Source organism: Cuculus canorus, chromosome 15 (genome assembly GCF_017976375.1).
Source record: "Cuculus canorus isolate bCucCan1 chromosome 15, bCucCan1.pri, whole genome shotgun sequence".
In the NCBI taxonomy this organism is placed as follows: Eukaryota; Metazoa; Chordata; class Aves; order Cuculiformes; family Cuculidae; genus Cuculus; species Cuculus canorus.
The window spans coordinates 2,084,877-2,103,944 of NC_071415.1; the positions used below are offsets into that span (position 1 = coordinate 2,084,877).

The 19,068-nt window shown below is 45.8% G+C and overlaps 2 protein-coding genes across 6 annotated transcripts in view; one reads left to right on the top strand and one right to left on the bottom strand.

The window, feature by feature from the left end:
* Positions 1–19,068, bottom strand: part of IFT140 (intraflagellar transport 140) — an 84,461-nt gene that overhangs the window by 19,375 nt on the left and 46,018 nt on the right. The gene's annotated exons all lie outside the window — the stretch shown is intronic.
* TMEM204 (transmembrane protein 204) overlaps positions 2,545–19,068 on the top strand; it is a 32,128-nt gene continuing 15,604 nt past the window's right edge. Inside the window, exon 1 of the mRNA XM_009570994.2 lies at positions 2,545–3,696. Within this exon, the coding sequence (XP_009569289.1) occupies positions 3,417–3,696 (280 nt within the window). The 5' untranslated portion in view covers positions 2,545–3,416. The remainder of the gene's footprint in view (positions 3,697–19,068) is intronic.

The window sequence follows — 19,068 nt, forward strand, 5'->3', positions numbered from 1 at the left end:
TAGGAAGATGATTTATTTATAATGCCGATGGAATTCAAAAAAGGTTGGATATCCTCATTCCAAATAATTCATGTGGAAAAGGGAAGAGATGTTCCAGGCCAGGTTGGATGGGGTCTTGGGCAGCCTGATCTAGTTGGAGGTGTCCTTGCCCATGGCAGGGGGGTTGGAACTAGATAATCTTCAAGGTCCCTTCCAACTCAAACTATTCTATGATTCAGGTTTAATGATCAGACTGATTAGTTCAGCCTTTGTAAAATAGAATTGCTATGTTTTTTTACATGTAACATGTAGACAAAGTTTGTACCCTTCTGAAAATACACACTCAGGCTTCTACAAACCACACAACCCAAAGACAGGAGAGGCAGAGGCAGGTGTTCAGCTGGGTAGAGGAGATTTTCCCTCAAAGTAAGTCTCTCGTGGTATTGTCGCTATATGAACACGATCTGCTTCACTGCTGAATCACAGGCTTAAAACAACAACAAGTAATCCATGGGGTAGAAAACATGAAAATGCAGTCATTGTTGTTAGGAAATGTCTTTGAGGAATGGCAGGCAGTGGTGTTATTGATAGCGAAACGTCTAAAGCCAGAGATGTACAGAAACACGACCAGTCTCTGGGATAAAAGAACTCAGAGATGCTGTGCTGCTGTCAGAGTGATTCAGGGTACCTAAAGCTTAACCCAGTTAAGGATCAAAAATGAACCAAGAGCACAGAAAAGGAGTGAATTCCTAGCCAGAATCATACATTTGATTCCAATAGCTGGAACCCAGCTATAGGGGCAGCTGAACTACACTGAAATATTTTCCACTCCTCTCAGTAACAAATTTTAGACAACAAAACACTGACCTTCATAGAATTAGAGAATCATCAGGTTGGAAAAGACCTGTTAGATCATCAAGTCCAATCATTCCCATCTGCCACTAAACCATGTTCCTGAGAACCTCATTTACCCGTCTTTTAAATACTTCCAGCGATGGTGACTCCAACACCTCCCTGGGCAGTTCCAGTGTCCAATGACCCTTTCTGTGAAAAATTTTTTCCTGATGCCCATTCTGAACCTGCCCTGGCACAGCTTGAGGCCATTCCCCCAACCATTTCAAACCAGTTTGTCTATGGGTACTGGGCCAGCACAGATTTTGCGACTAAAGTTACGGTAACTTAGCTGGTAGGACAGAACTGCTATAAAATGAAATTAATTTCTCATGTAATTTGATTAATGACACTGATGTGACCTCCCGTGCCAACATCTCAGGTATGACCGGCGCAGTGCAGCGGTGGTGACGCAGGTGCTTTACTGCAGCTGGCCCCGCTCCCTCTCCAAGGGAGCAGTTCCCAATGTGCTATTTAAACGTACACCTTGTGCAGTATCTTTTCAGCCTGAAGAATTCTGACAGGCTCAGATCAAGGATGGATATAACCACAGGCAATAACGCCCGGAGGGGCAGCAGCCCCCGGCAGCAGGTCCTGCTGGGGCAGCTGATGGAAACATGAAATAGCTACCAGCCATTTGGAGAGCCGGTCTCTGCAAGACCCCTCTGGAAACATCCATGTTCAGGGACAGTTTGAAATATCCTCAGCAATGTTTTTAAATATAGAATGGTTCGGGTTGGAAAGGACCTCAAAACCCATCATGTCCCACCCCTTGCCACGGGCAGGGACACTTCCCACTGGATCAGGGGCTCCAAGCCCCATCCAACCTGGCCTTGAACCCCTCCAGGGATGGGGCAGCCACCACTGCTCTGGGCAGCCTGGGCCAGGGCCTCACCACCCTCACAGCAGAACATTTCTTCCTAAAATCTCATCTTGATCTCCCCTCTTTGATCTGCTTACTAGAGCTGCTTTCCTTGCTGGTTTTGCAGCACTGGTGCTGTGGTCGTGACTCACCGTACGGCAGTTGATTGGGGACTGGACTGCGACCAGAGGCATTTATTATATTAAGCAACGTGCAGAGGGTTTTCCATCCTCTGGGCACTGAAGGGAGGTGCCAGTGTCAGCCTCCTCATGGGCACTGCCAGGCCACCAGCACTCATAGCATGTGGGAACGCGGGGCTCAGGGCTGTACCAGCCCTGCACAGTCACAATGCAGCTATTTTCAACTTCATTCACATCCTAACACTTGTATTTGCCTTTCCAGACACCCCCAAATTTGTTTATCAGGTTGAGAATCTCATTTCTCATTTACCTGCCATGCTCCCTTCTAGGGTTGCAGAGAGAAGTGGAACATCAGTGGACACCCTACACCCCATTTTCATCATGCTGTTAACAGCTAACCCCAATATTGTTTTCCTTTGGGCAAAAAGCATTTCCAAGTTCATCTCCTCGATCCGTTTCTGCAGACCCGATGCTCAGAGGGCTGAAGCTGGGGATTTCTTTTTTTCCCTTTGGAAGAGGAGCCCTGCTCCACTCCCTGAGCTCCGCTGAGATGCACAGCCTGGTCCTCACAGCCCTACTCTGTGCTGGTGGGAGGAGGGAGACGGGGAGGGGGGCTCTCCGAGGGGAGGAGGCACAACTTTAGAAGTCTCCATAGTCTTTTCCTTTCAGGAAACACATCCTGTTAATGTTTGACTGCAGTGGCAGAGGCTCTGTTTGTTGCAGTCGACTACGCCCTGAAGCTCACCAAAAACAGCCACAAAAACAGCCGTTTCCTCTTCGTGGAGAGGTGGGGGGGCCTTTTCCGCACAACAGCGGCTGTTCTCCCATCCCTGCACTCGCACTCGCTTTGCACTCTCCCATCCCTGCACTCGCACTCGCTTTGCACTCTCCCATCCCTGCACTCGCTCGGATCTTCAGAGAGGGAGACAGCAAAGCAAATTCCTCGAGATCCGCCAAACTTGCAGAGCTCCTCTGGGATGACAGCATTCGCCTCCCGCGTGCCTTGGCTTTGAGAGAATGGTACTTGTCGCAGTTTGTAGGATATACTGAAGTTTGCACCTGAAAAAAAAGGCTTTTGGAGTGGCACCGGTTGACTTGGAGGACCCAGCACACCTAGCACGCTTCTGGCAAGCCTCCCTGCTTCCGCTTCAGCGGCAGCTCACGCTCTCCTGCCTTGAGACTGGATTCTTTCTGGATTCACCTCGTCTCAAAAGGAATGGACCTCCCTGTAATTCAGTTCATCCCGGGACTGGCATTCCTTATCAAAGTGCAAGAAGGTGGATAAGTCAAAGCTGGGAAGGACCTAAAAAAGCTTCTTCGCGTTCTTATTTTATGGAATTCTCCTACCTACCTCGCAAAATTCTTATTTCCTTGATCAGAAACACCTCTGGAGTTGACTTTGAGAATGAACGGTGATGTCCTCTAGCCGTTCGTAACATCCTAGCAAAGCCGCCTCTGTTTCAAGTCCAAGTTCAATGTGCTGCAGCTGACTGAGACCTTGTGCCTTCTGCAAATAGAGACCGGCAGCAAGCTGACAGTCAGATATGACTGTCCAGAAACTGGTAGCCACAGCCGTGTTGGTAGCCCTGGTCTCGCTTATTCTTAACAATGCGGCTGCCTTTACTCCCAACTGGGTTTACCAGACACTGGAGGATGGGCGTAAGCGCAGCGTGGGGCTCTGGAAGATGTGCTGGCTGGCAGAAAAGAACAGAGGAGGTGCAAGCACGAGTGCCAGGCATGGGCAAGGGGAGGAGCGCGAGTGTGAAGCCCTGGGCTGGGGTTCAGAGTCAGCTGGGTTCCAGGAGTCACGCAGTACTGTCAAACGTAAGTTCAATCCTTGTATTCTCTGCTTATTCTAGGTTGCAATTAATGTGGTGTACCTGGACCCCAGGAGATTTATAGCACAGCAGAGCATCCTGAAATCATTGTTGAGTGTCTGATTCTAAAAACCTCTTAACATTCACATAAATACACTCCAAAAAATAACAATAATTATGTCCACTAGTGATGAACTGAACTCCTCGTCCTCCTCCCACCCCAAGAGCAGTAATCTACATTTTGCTGTCTGGTTTATACAGCATATGGAACAATGTGCTTTGAAAAACGAATCTGTGTAGTGTAAGTGTAAAGCTTTGAGCCATCAGCTGCTCACCTCTTGGGCTCCTGCTATAACCATCTCCCTTCCTGCTCAAGACATGAAACTCCAACCACAGTTGCTCTGAATATCATAAAATGAAAAAAAAACCAACCCCAAAGTGTTCAGCAGCCACGCTAAGTGACTGCTGCCTTCTGTCTGCTTTTGTTGGCTGTGCCAGAAGCAGAAAAAACAGAAATAGTTCCGGTAAAAATGTGTAAAATTACGACAGGCCTTAAAGTATGCAGTTATTCCTGGTAAAAAAAGCAGACTGAGTATCTCCTTGGGGAATGCAAAAATCATCAAGCACAGGGTTTGTCATTTTGCATTCACAGTCTCATGATCTCTGAAGGACGCACACAGCGTAAACTGAGTGAGGTAAAATGTTGGGATAAGATGGAACCTGTAAGCCAACCAGGGTACCAAGAGGTTTGCTCCTTGGAAGCCTCTGCTCCCAGCAGCCGGCTCCTCGGCTGGAAATCAGGCAGCCTGTTTAGCCAAATCCAGGCTTTAGCTGCATCCTGCAAGGAAACGAATTTAACAGAACAAATGTCTATAAAGTCCATGCTTTGACAGACACCAGGATGTCCCAGAGACTTTCACAGTGCTCCTAAAGAGCCCTGGCACCTTGGAAGAACGGCAGTGTTAGGAACATGAGGGATTTCAGAGAGAGGGGTCGTGATTTGAAATGTGGAGAAAGCAAAATGCTCTGCTCTGCTCCTCCACAAAGTCTTTCATATCCCTCTGGAGATGAAAACAAAACAGTATGAGAGGAATTTCTTTCCAAAAAATGCTTTAATGTGGACCTGTTCCACATCTTGTTTTCCAACAAAGCTGTGCAGGAACATGCTGTGTGCATTTGATTATATTAAACCTCCATAAATCACTTACAGAAACCTTCCAATCAGTTACAAAGCCCTAACCCGAACTTTCAATCCTTTTTCAAATGAAAGGTCATTTGTAATGTCCTGGCCCACGGCGGAGGGTTGGAGCTAGATGATCTTTAAGGTCCCTTCCAACCCAAACCATTGTATGATTCTATGATTCCAATGCCAAATTATTATAAAAACAACCAGTACAAAGTTCCTTCACCACTGGAATCACCAATTAATATTTACAAGCCATGTTCTAACTTGAAAAACATGCATGCCATTCATTAACTATCAAAGTAAATCTATGTTCAACAGCTCCCGCTTATGGAACTGGGTTCCGGCAGCACTTTAAACCCACAAATGGGTATTTCTTGCTGGGCATGGGTCAGAAAATGGGTGATGCTATAAGGATCAGCCCAGACATCTCAGTTCCATAGCAGAATTGTACAGGCAGTAATTTCTGACATCAAATAGAAGCAAAATGTGACAGAAAATCTAAAATTTCAAATTAATATCAATAGCATGATCCAGAATCTAACACTCTTAAAAATTCTACCTTAAGGAGGACTCAGAAGGCAAATTTGTATAGGAATAAAGCATCCATCCTCTATGTAATCTCGGAGCAAACAGTGTAAGGCCAGTTCTGAATCCCTACAAAGCACTTAAATGAAAACCTCCATCTGCAGCTGTGCCCTGACAAAGTAAAGTCACGAATGGCACCTACTTTTAAGATAAATGTTTCCATGGGTTGTACACAGTCAGTGTGAGCCTGGTTCTGCAACCCTGGGTTTGTCATTGTAAAGGATTTCTCTAATAAGAAATCCCACGTTGTTTTAGCAACACCTAGGGCCATCCTCATCTGTCAATTGTAGATAAATCACAAACATATAAAAACACAGACATATAAAATAGAGCTTTCTGAACAAAAACATTTCTTCCTCACTGAGAAAAGTTAACATGCAGTATTCTGGATGTCGTAGACTCATAGAATAGTTTGGGTTGGAAGGGACCTCAAAGCCCATCCAATTCCAACCCCCTGCCATGGGCAGGGACACCTCCCACTGGATCAGGCTGTCCAAGGCCCATCCAACCTGGCCTTGAACACCTCCAGGGATGGGGCAGCCACATCTTCCCTGGACAACCTGTGCCAGTGTCTCACCACTCTCATCCTGAAGAAATTCCTCCTTATGTCCAGTCTAAATCTGCCCCTCTCCAGTTTATACCCATTCCCCCTCGTCCTATCCCCACAAGCCTTTGTGAACAGCCCCTCCTCAGCTTTCTTGCAGCCTCTTCAGGTACTGGAAGGTCGCTCTAAGGTCTCCTCGGAGCCTTCTCTTCTCCAGGCTGAACAACCCCAACTCTCTCAGCCTGTCCTCATGGGAGGTGGTCCAGCCCTCAGATCATCCTTGTAGCATCCTCTGAACCCATTCCAACAGCTCCATCTCCTTCTTATGCTGAGGATTCCAGAACTTTTTATCTTGAGGATTCCAGAATGTCGTTTGCAGAAGAAACAGTTCTTTCAATAGCAATGCAAAACAGGCCTCAACCTCACTCCTACAAAACCATTTCTTTCTACCTACACACACCTACACATTTGGAGGAGAAGTTATCTGACAGCAGCTCAACAGACAAACTGTAAAACCTTAGGGAATTTGCTTTTCCATGCACTGATGAGTCCTGCCCGAGCAGGATGTACACAGCAGTCACCTCCAGCACTGCTCTAAGCAGGTTTGCTCACATGCAGGTAGAAGCACATCCCTAAAGTCCTATTTTTTTTACTGACTTTCACTGCCTGCTCTTTCTGCCACTGAAATCACTGGCAAAGCTCCTTTTCAGGGGACACAAGAAAGCTAGGCTGGGTTTTTCTCCACACATCAGATACACAGCTCAAACAAAACGATTTGCAAAAAACATTGTGGCAGCAGCTCATCATGTCAAGACTTGCATGTGCTTAAATGAAAATAAACTACAGCAAATTGGAGCAAATAATAATTGAAGTTCTGCATATTTTCAGTAAAAGTCATAGTAAATGATCTGTCAAAAGCTCATGCAGGGAACGAACAGACAAAGTCATTGGGATAGAGCTTGTCTGCCAAAAGCCTCTCTGGAAACACGAAGTCCAATTCTATAGCAAACACCTCTCTCATCCTTGACAAGGACATCTGTGTGAATTATTTCACCCTAAAAGCTCTAGAAATTAAGTGTTTTGCTTTCAAATTCTATGATGTAAACGCCACATCAACAATATGAAAGTGAGGGTGAAGGGCTGCTGGTATAACTGCTGAGGGACATGAAGGACACAGGGATATCACAGACGCTGCAGCAAAGAGAGGCAGGGATTAAAAAAAATATTAGGAACGGGGAAAAAAAGCAATCCAGGGACAAGTGTAAATGATATTAAAAATATTATATGGAAGCAAAGTGTCTTAATGTGAACTATTTCAACAAGGCACAACACAAGAAACATGGTCCTAGGAGAGTGCACCTTAGCTCTGTGGGACATGTCCCTGCCCATGGCAGGGGGTGGAACTGGATGGGCCTTAAGGTCCCTTCCAACCCAAACTATTCTATGATTCTCTGTTCTTCAAGCTGAAGCCTCACAGCTCTGGGAAGGGGGAGATCTTCAGCCCTTCCACCTCTATTTATCCACATCTTTCTTTCTCTTCTTCTCCCTGTGCATTCCTGCACCTTTCTTTAAACCATCTGTGATACTAAAACCTTCTGCGAGCCAGTTCAAATGCCTAAGAGCAAGAAAAAAACAGGTTTGGAGTGGAAGGTTTGAAAGGGGGAAAAAGGGATGGGGTTTTGCATGGTTAGATCTCTCGCTGATTGAGCAGTGGTATCAGGAGTCCAAGTTTGGGGAGGGGCTGTTCACAAAGGCTTGTGGTGATAGGATGAGGGGCAATGGGTATAAACTGGAGAGGGGCAGGTTTAGACTGGACATAAGGAGGAATTTCTTCCACCGTGAGAGTGGTGAGGCCCTGGAACAGGTTGCCCAGGGAAGTTGTGGTTGCTCCATCCCTGGAGGTGTTCAAGGCCAGGTTGGATGGGCCTTGGGCAGCCTGATCCAGTGGAAGGTGTCCCTGCTCATGGCAGGGGGTTTGGAATGGGATGATCTTTAAGGTCCCTTCCAACCAAACTATTCTATGATTCTATGAGGTCCTGGTTCTAGCACAAGCTGAGTGATGCAAGTGTGATGGCAAATGAGAGAGCTCCCTTCTAGTGGCAACAAACCCTCAGATCTGAAATACTTGCTTATGCTGAGAATCAGAGCCCAGCTGTGAGGATACCAATTAAAGTTTTCCAACACGGACAAAGCATAAGATGATGCAAACATAAAGGTTTCACTGAGAACTCAGATGGCACATCCCCTCTTCAAAACTCTTTAAGGATACCTAGCCAAGTAGCCTCTCTTTCTCCTGCCATCTGAGTGAAGGCAAAGACATTTGCCAAAGTTTATGGAGCTGTGCTTTCGAAGCTGCTGCAAAATTTCAGAAGATGATACTCTTGTCCATATCTCTCAACCCTTCAAAAAAAAACTCCCATGTAGTAGACGCATACACTTGGTAAATCTCAGGTAGGACTGAGTGTGTGATGTACTCAATTCTCAGCCCTGTGCTCACCAAACACATGAGCGGGTGCAGCACCGAGCGATGCAGCGGCACGCAGGGACACGCAGGCTGCCTCGAGCAGCAAGAACACGGCACTACACCACCAGTGGTGCCCTCTCAGAACAAACCAGACCTATTCAAAGCCCTCGTTACTTAGGTCCTGGCCCAGCACCAGGCCAGTTATACAGTACTGGACTGTAAGAATACACTACATTACTTGGAATCAGCTTGGATATTTTTAACAACGCTGCGTGGTACAAAGATGCCCTCAAGCCCTGCTGTGCTACAAGGCTATCTCTGGGTGGACAGATGGAGCTGATTTATTCATTAGCCGAGGTCACAGGCTGTCCCTTTTTGTCTAAAGAACATGACGAACAATGTGGAAATGCAGGAACAGGGAGTGGTTTAAAAAGATATAAAGCCTTGCTGGGTTCTTCAGGGCTCCAGAAGACATAATGCAAATCCCAACAGTGGGAAGCATGCATCAATGACAGATGCCCAGAGCCAGATAGCTCACGCTAGTTGTCATTCTGACAAGGCAGCGTAAGCAGTGCCAGGGAGAGGCACAGAACCACGAGCGACTACGTGACTGCCACAGGGACCCAATATAAACACCTGTCCAGCCCAGATGTGTGATTTATGCAAACACACGCACGCTATGAAACGTGGTGGCTAAGGCAGGACGCTGCTCGGTGTGGGAACAGGGAGCTGCCCTGTGCGGCAGAGGCAGCGGTTCCCATGCCCACTGTATTCAAATGAATTTTCAATGCCCACAGATTTCTCAACCCATGGCTGGATGGAAGCCAGCCTGAGTCCAGCATCTGAGCAGAGTGTAGGCACATTATTTTTTCATATAGTCATAGAATCATAGAATCACCAGGTTGGAAAAGACTTCTTGGATCATTGAGTCCAATCATTCCTGTCTGCCACTAAACCACGTCCCTGAGCACCTCGTCTACCGTCTTTCTAATACCTCCAGGGATGGGGACTCCACCACCTCCCTGGGCAGCTTCTGCCAGTGCCCAATGACCCTTGCTGTGAAAAATGTTTTCCTGATGTTCAATCTCAACCTCCCCTGGTGCAGCTTGAGGCCATTCCCCCTTGTCCTGTCCCCTGTCACTGGGGAGAAGAGCTCAGAACCCACCTCTCTACAATCTCCTTTCAGGTACTCGTAGACAGCAACAAGGTCTCCCCTCAGCCTCCTCCTCTCCAGGCTAAACAACCCCAGCTCCCTCAGCTGCTCCTTGTAAGACTTGTCCTTCAGCCCCTTCCCCACCTTCGTTGCTCTTCTCTGGATGCACTCCAGAGCCTCAACATAATACACACAATACATTCAATACACACAGCTCCAGCAAAGCAGCCCACTGCATTTGGAGAAAGGGGGAATGGCTATCAGGTCAAAAAAGTCCCAAATCAGGGTTGGAACTGGATGACCTTTAAGGTCCCTCGCAACCCAAACCATTCTATGATTCTACGTGGTTGCCCAGTGAACTGCTCAGGCTGCAGCTGAATACCGAGGCAGTGCAGCCAGACTGCAGCATCTGCAGTGTGAGCAGTGTTTAAATAGGTGACATTTCTTTTTAACAGAAGAAGCCAATACGCAGCCTTTCTGGGGGTGAATTGTGAGAGGTCTGGCTCTTCAAATTAGCATCAATGCCCCATTTAATGTGGGATTTACTCCGCTGTGCACGGAGTTGGGAAAAGTTCCAAACTCTCCAGGATTCAGGATAGGAAAATGAACCAAGGATATGCTTCAATACAGGACCTTCACATGAGTTGCAGAGAAATATTATCAGAGAGATCAGTGTTTGATGACTCTCATTATTGAGATTTGAAATCAATGAAAGCGCTAAGAGTGAAAATAGTTATGGAGCTTTAGAAAATTTCAGATTCAATGCATTTATTAGAGACCAAACACAGAATTCCCTCCTGATGTTTATAATCAGGGCAATCATAACATGTAGACAACAAACATCTCAACAGGAACTACAGAAGAGCCTTGTCTCTTAAAACTGATCACTCTACAGAAGTGGTCTCAGTGCTGAGTTTGAATGGTCTTCATATTTTAACCGTAACCACTAGTTTCTGTTGAAAATAGTGATGCAGCTGTGCCTTCACTCCAATAGGAGCTACCAAACCTGTTCAAAAACCCACCAACAAACTGCACTCCTCTCCCCAAACAAGGTCTGTAAGCCTTCCAACTAAATATCCAAATATGAAGATGACCTCTACCATAAAGCTCTAAAATACCTAAAAGGGTGGAATATTTCACTGGTTTGTCACATCAAAACGTTCTGTTAATCGTGCTAAAACAGATTGGGTTCTCCCGCCCTCCTGTTTTTCTTTTTATTACTATTTTTAAGTGGAATAAGCATAAATTGCACACCTCTGAAAGCTACCCAGGAGATGAAACCAAGCAAAAGAAGTTACTGTTCTCATTTTTAAGATAACCATCCAGCGACAGAACATACTGAGGACTCCTTGCAGCTGAGAGCAACACGGCTGCTGACAGAGATTTGAAAAGAAAAGAGAGCCCGAGAGACTTCCTTTTTCACAAGAAAGTCTTGTCTTGGCAATAGGACCTGCAAACAACATCCTGGTGTGGAAAGGGTACAAACTGATGCCAAAACCACTCAATTCAGGTCTGTTTCACTTTTAAGAAGTTAGTGTACGTTCAGACCACCAGAATGCATCCCTACCAAGAGGCAGCACTTTACACAATCTCCCCCTGCCTCAGCTACAGGCGTTCGATGGTGCACTTGGATACTGCCAGCACTGGGTTTAACTTGTTTCACAAATATCTTTAAAGTCTTTCAATATATTTCCTCATTCATACTTAAAAAAAAAAAAAAAAAACAGCTCAAGAGGTTAACAACATAAATGCCATAAATCTAAATCAACAGAGGAAATTAAATGTCCAAAGACTACATAAACAGAGCACAAGATTGGGAGGCACAGGATGATGCTGACTGTCAATGAGTGATTACAGTGATTCTGTAAGGAAGGACATGGAGCTGTTGGAGTGAGTCCAGAGGAGGCCATGGAGATGATCCGAGGGCTGAAGAACCTCCCGTATAAGGACAGGCTGAGAGAAGCCTGGAGAAGAGAAGGCTCCAAGGAGACCTTAGAGCAGCTCCCAGTACTGAAAGGGGCTCCAGAAAATCTGGGGAGGGGCTCTGGATCAGAGAGGGCAGGGACCGTATGGAGGGGAATAGTTTTCAGCTGAAAGAAGGGAGATTGAGATGGGATCCTGGAAAGAAATGTTTTGCTGTGAGGGTGCAGAGACCCCGGCCCAGGCTGCCCAGAGCAGTGGTGGCTGCCCCATCCTTGGAGGTGTTCAAGGCCAGGCTGGATGAGGCATTGGGCAACCTGATCAACCTCCTCTTCTCCAGGCTGAACAGACCTAGACATGACATGATGAACATCCCTAGCACTGCTGGCCTTTCAGAGGGCTGGTTCTGTTAAGGCAGCGATACTAAGACCAATCAGGCTACTTACTGGATTGAATATTAATAGAAATGCAGGAGCCACATCCCTTATATCAGGATAGCACCTCAGCAAAATTTCAAGTTCCAGAGGAAAACCATGTTCTCTGCTAGAATCTCTTGATTATATTAGAGAAAATCTAATTACTGATCTAGTTAGATTAACTTTTAACAGCAGAAGATGATCTCAGCCTGCAGACACCCAGCCCTACAAGCAACTGAAAACAGGTTCTTAGAAAACTAAGTAAAGCAACTTAAGCATAAGAAGCATTACCGGTTGTATCCATAATTACTCAGAAATCTCTGTTTCAGAAATGCAACCATTTGTCCTCCTTTTCTGAATAAAATCGGGTATGAATATTAAGCATTTGTAAAGACAATCAGAATGGGTATCCAATAATTGACTGAATAAGTAATCAATAAATAAACCCAAGAGTCATAAAAAAAGAAAGAGCACTCATAGAATCCTTTTTTAAGAATTCCTTTTGTCACCAACACAGCAACCAGTGAATTCCTCCTATAAAGTGGCTTTTTTATGTTGATTATGTAAAAATTAGCAGCTGAGTAACATTTGCAGAGCAAGCCAAGGAGGAAAAGGCTTTGCATTGAGAACTCTGGTTGGTTAGAATAATTTTTAAAATCAATATCTAAGAGGGTAACTTTTTGTTAAAAGAAACAGTAGTTGTTTAACACCAAAACAATCAATAGAAACAAAGAAGCACAATTCCTCAGGAGATTCTAAGTATGTATAAAGTGATAGATGTGATCAGCTCAGCAGCAGCCTGAGGTGGCCCTGGCCCTTGGCTAAGCTGAATGAATCCCTCACCGTTCATCACATCTGAAAAATGCTATTTATTTTTTATTTTAAACTCTGTAACACACTTTGGGTCCCCCCGAGGAGATGAGATACCAGCCTGCTTGCAGCCAGCTCCTGCAGCTTCGTTTACAGTAGCCATGATCCCAGTGTGACTTTCGATTAGAAACTTCATCAGCTTTTATGGAGTGATTTCTGTCTGCCACAAGTTGCAATCCAAGAAGTTCCCAGTGATTATACTGTCCATGCAATTACTGCTGGCAATTATCTTCTAGAATCTATTGTCAATATCTGTCCTAACACAGGTATTTTGTATTTTAGATGTCCTACCTTCTTTGTTAATGGCATCATTGTGCTGAACTTTAACTGCGAGAGGAGTTTCCTAAAGCTGGAAGTGGAACATAGAATCATAGAATAGTTTGGGTTGGAAGGGACCTTAAAGCTCATCCAGTTCCAAACCCCCTGCCATGGGCAGGGACACCTTCCACTGGATCAGGGGCTCCAAGGCCCATCCAACCTGGCCTTGAACACCTACAGGGATGGAGCAAACACAACTTCCCTGGGCAACCTGTTCCAGGGCCTCACCACCCTCATGGTGAAGAAATTCCTCCTTATGTCCAGTCTAAATCTGCCCCTCTCCAGTTTATACCCATTGCCCCTCGTCCTATCACTCCAAGCCTTTATAAAAAGCCCCTCCCCAGCTTTCTTGTAGCCCCTTCAGGTACTGGAACACAATCTGACTTTTCAGTGAGGTCATTCTTCCTCATCATCCCCAACCACTGCACATTCCTCTCTGACATGATGAACCTGCTTCTGCAAAGCACAAACAGTCCTGGGACTATCACCAACCATAACGAAACAAAACTGCTGCTTGCAAATAACAAAATCAAATAATTTCTAATCCAGATGGATACATCTTGTCTAGGAAATGAGCAAGATAATAAGGAATTCGAATTGATCTCTCCCCTGGAGTTTGGGTATTGACCCTTGACTGATCACTGTGTTTTAAACAACACTGAATTCATTAGCCAGGACCCGCAGTTGCAGAGACCCAGCTGCACACCCTGCCCATGAATTAATACTTCTCACACTAAACTGGGATCACGATGGGCTTCCAGGAAAAAGAACCAAAGACTTGCATTTTATATTGATGCACAAAAGCCTCTTATAGCAGAATTTTGGAGCTATTTAATGTGTGCCCCTTTCAGGTCTCAACAGGCAAGTTGCATCTTTTTCACCGAAAGGGTCATCAGGCCCTGGCAGAGGGAGGTGGTGGAGTCCCTATCCCTGGAGGTATTTAAAAGACAGGTAGACGAGGGACATGGTTTAGTGGCAGATAGGAATGGTTGGACCAGATGATCTAAGAGGTTTTTTCCAACCTGGTGATTCTATGATTCTATGATCTTAAGGCAGGTGAAGGACAGTATGTAAGAAGCAGAGGTGTACGCTGGGTTGCCCTCACTCCTTCACCTACATCAGACATACAAAAAGGAATAAATACCTTCTGCAGTGTCTAGTTCAGTCCTGCTGAAGAGACGAGAAGAGAAGGCTCTGAGGAGACCTTAGAGCGACCTTCCAGTACCTGAAGGGGCTACAAGAAAGCTGGGGAGGGGCTATTTACAAAGGCGTGTGGGGATAGGACGAGGGGGAATGGGTATGAAGTGGAGAGGAGCAGATGTAGACTAGACATAACGAGGAATTTCTTCACCATGAGAGTGGGGAGGCCCTCGCCCAGGTTGCCCAGGGAAGTTGTGGCTGCCCCATCCCTGGAGGTGTTCAAGGCCAGGTTGGATGGGGCCTTGGAGCCCCCTGATCCAGCTGGAGGTGTCCCTGCCCATGGCAGGGGGTTGGAACTGGATGATCTTTAAGGTCCCTTCCAACCCAAACTATTCTATGATTCTATGTTCCACCTCCAGCTTTAGGAAACTCCTCTCGCAGTTAAAGTTCAGCACAATGATGCCATTAACAAAGAAGGTAGGACATCTGAAGTACAAAATACCTGTGTCAGGACAGATATTGACAATAGATTCTAGAAGATAAATGCCAGCAGTAATTGCATGGACAGTATAATCACTGGGAACCTCTTGGATTACAACTTGCGGCAAACAGAAGTCATTCCATAAAAGCTGAAGAAGCTTCTAATCGAAAGATGGCTACTGTAAACGAAGCAGAAATGTTTGAACAGGTAAATTCACACTAACTACAAAGCCTACAGAAAACACATCAGAAGGAACTGAAGCTGCTACTGAGGATTTTCTGCTTTACGTATCATTTAAAATAACAACATGCAGAGCAAAAAGGTAAACACAAAATTTCACAGCTCTCACAACAACTATATTGCAGCCAATTTTATGAAAGATAAGAAATATTTATTCCTAGATTGAGCGCTCATTCAAGCAGGGAAAGAGCTTTAAGGCCTGGCCTTCCTCAAAATTATTTACACCTTCCATAGATTTCTGGACAGGCTCTGAAGAAATGCTTTGGAATTGCCCACTCAGATGAGTTTCTTGATCAGTGCTGCCCACCAGTTGGCCTCAATGAAATGAGGTCACAGCTGCTTTTCACAGGTACCCCCTTTTTGGGTGGTAGGATTCACTTTGCAGATGCTCAGCTCAGGGCGGCATAGAGAGAATTTCCATGTGCTGAGCTGACAACATGCACAGCTACAATGGCATGTTGACAACAGTCATCTGCAGAGCTGGATACAAATAACAACCTCCACTGCAAGAAGAATGGAGTTTATAAGAGTTCTACATTATTAAGTTTTAATTTTTTCCCCTCTGAGGAAGAAGAATCATTACATTCTAGAACAAAACCAAAAGATGACAGATCATACATCAAACCTGATAGAATAAAACAACAATAACTAATATGAAATACAAAAAGACATGCTGACAGAGTTAAGGTTGTTCAGCCTGGAGACGAGAAGACTGCGGGGACACCTTAGAGCAGCTTCCAGTACTGAAAGGGGCTCCAGGAAAGCTGGAGAGGGGCTCTTGATCAGGGAGGGCAGGGAGAAGACAAGGGGGAACAACTTTCAGTTGAAAGAGGGGAAATTGAGATGAGATCTTGGGAATAAATGCTTTTCTGTGAGGGTGGGGAGGCCCTGGCCCAGGCTGCCCAGAGCAGTGGTGGCTGCCCCATCCCTGGAGGGGTTCAAGGCCAGGTTGGATGGGGCTTGGAGCCCCTGATCCAGTGGGAGGTGTCCCTGCCCATGGCAGGGGGTGGAACTGGATGGGCTTTGAGGTCCCTTCTGATCCAAACCATTCTATGATTCCATGATTTTATGATACCTTATTCCACAGAAACAACTCTCTTCACATTTACTGAAATCATATCAGCTGCTTCCTCCTTATCTACCCATCATTGCCCTGTTAGGGTTCCAACATGAACCATGCAGAACCTTCTTTTTGGTTAAAAGAAACAGCTATGCAAAATATTGGCTGCATTTCTACCTCTTTCTGACCACCATGGTGCATTAGGTGAATAAGCATCCCTCAGCCTACAGTTCTGACAAACAGCAGCAAAGCCCATCAGTGTTACACATCTTGCTCTCCCCAACTACAGAAGAGGACAGTGACAATAGAACCATTATTTCATAGAATCATAGAATAGTTTGGGTTGGAAGAGACCTCAAAAATCATCCAGTTCCAACCCCCTGCCATGGGCAGGGACACCTCCCACTGGCTCAGGCTGCCCAAGGCCCATCCAATCAGGCCTTGAACACCTCCAGGGATGGGGCAGCCACAACTTTCCTGGGCAATGTGTTCCAGGGCCTCACCACTCTCATCGTGAAGAAATTCCTCCTTATGTCCAGTCTGAATCTGCCCCTCTCCAGTTTATACCCATTGCCCCTCGTCCTATCACCACAAGCCTTTATGAACAGCCCCTCCCCAGCTTTCCTGTAGCCCCTTCAGCTACTGGAAGGTCACTATAAGATCTCCTCGGAGCCTTCTCTTCTCCAGGCTGAACAACCCCAACTCTCTCAGCCTGCCCCCGCATGGGAGGTGCTCCAACCCTCAGATCATCTTTGTGGCCTCCTCTGGACCCGTTCCAACAGCTCCATCTCTTTCTTATGCTGAGGATTCCAGAACTGGACACAATACTCCAGATGAGGTCTCTCAAGAGAGGAACAGAGGGGCAGAATCCCCTCCCTCCCCTGCTGGCCACGCTTCTTTGGATGCAGCCCAGGACACGGTTGGTTTCTGGGCTGCAGTGCACATTGCCACCTCACGTCAAGCTTCTCATCACCCAGCACCCTAAGTCCTCCACAGGGCAGCTTTCAATCACGTCATCAAATCACACCATTATTTAATGACGTCATTATTTAAAGACTAAACTATTACAAACTCTGTTGGAATTCAAGCAAGTCACAAATCGACTATTTTTAGTGTGCTGGATCGAACAGCAATGATGGCAAAACCGAAAGAATTTATGATACGGTTAAGTGTTAAAAAGAAGCCATAAATAACAGTGAAGGCAAAAATGTGGTGTTTGCTTCTGTATCAAGGGGTGGTACGTCCAGGGGAGGGTAGATGAAAATAGAGGCTTTTTTAAAAGCAAAAAGCTCCTGCACGCTATACACAGGCAAGGCGCAAGGCAACAGAATTCTTTATGGCTGTAAACCAGTGATTTGTTTACTTTGACACTACAGAGCTCTGTCTGCATTAACGAGGGCTGCATGTGCTTAGTGCATTTCTCCTTTGAAAGCCATTGCTCTCTCCCCAGCAAGCACTGGCAATCAAAGTTAAGTGCAAGAGCAGAAGAACACTCCAAATGCTCAAAGTTTCACTGAGGTTCACAAAGCTCAGACGGCTGAACCAGATTCTCTTAGCCAACACCCTTCATGACCTCTAAGTGTTCAACACTGCAAGGGATCTAATGCTCCCTGTGCTCAAAAGGACAGCTTTGAAAGTTAAACATAAATGCTTTGAGCAAACTATTTTTCCGAGTGAAATAATTTTCCTTTCTGGATGGGTGACCTTGTCATAAATGGAAATCAAGGTGGTTAAGCAGGACTTTCCCCTTACAAACCCGTGCTGGCCATGACCAGTGACTGCGTTGTCTCTCCAGTGTTTTTCAGTAGCTCCTAGAATGACCTTCTCCGTAATTTTATCAGGCACTGAAGTGAGACCGACAGGCCAGATATTGAGGTGCTCTTTTCCAACCAAATTATTCCATGATTATATCATAACAGGGTCTTCCTTCTTAGCCTTCTTGAAAACTGGGACATTTGCCAGCTTTCAGGCAACTGAGACCTTTCCAGACTCCCAAAACCACTAAAAAATAATGTGTAGAGGTCCCACAGTGACATCAGCTGGCTCTTTCAGTACCCTGGGATGAATCCCATTACAGCCCATAGATTTATGCACACCCAGCTGGAACAGCAAGCCTCAAACAAGTTCAGGGGTGGCTGGGAGTTTATCATCCCTCCCAGTCACAGTTTTCCAACATAGGGCTCTGGCGCCCCAAGGCCCATCATTGGTCATAAAGACAGAGGTGAAGAAGGCTCCAAAAGTCTCGGCTTTGTCTACATCTCTATTTGTGTGAAGGCCAAACTCACAAATGTTCTCTCTCCTTTTACCATCAATGTATTTAAAAAGCCCTTTCTATAGTCACTCACAGTGCTGGCCATCTTGAACTATCATTGAGTTTCAGCCACATGAATTTTCACCCTACAGTGGCAAAGTGCATCCCCATAGTCCTCCCGTGTCACCTGTCCTTGCTTCCAGTATCTGTATGCTTTCCTTCTCTGCCCAATTTCTAGAAGATACCTGCTCAACCAAGTCAGCCTTCTTCCCCACTTGCTTGACTTCCAACACTTTGGAATTGCTGCTCCTGCATTCCTAAGAGACAGCTCCTAAAAAGTGACCAGCATTCATGCACCCCAACACCTTCAAAAGCGGATTCCCAGGTGACCTTTCTGAGCAGCTCTTCCAGCCAAGGTTGGCTTCAACCTTCCCCACAGCCAAAGCTGAAGTTCTGCCGACAGTTTTTCTCCTATCATCAACGATTTGAAACTCAACTACTTTGTGGTCACTGCGACCAAGACAGCCACCAAGCACTACTTGGCTCACAAATCCCTCTCCGTTTACCAACTACAAATCTAGGACAGCACCTTTCGTAGTCGGCTCCCTCAGTACCTGTGCCAAGGAGCTATGTTCAACAGGCTTCAGAAATTTCCTCCACTCATATGTGTCCACTGTATGATATTCCCAGTTGATATCTGGGAAGTTAAAATCACTCCCAATGCCAAGAACAACTGACCTTGTAGTGTCGT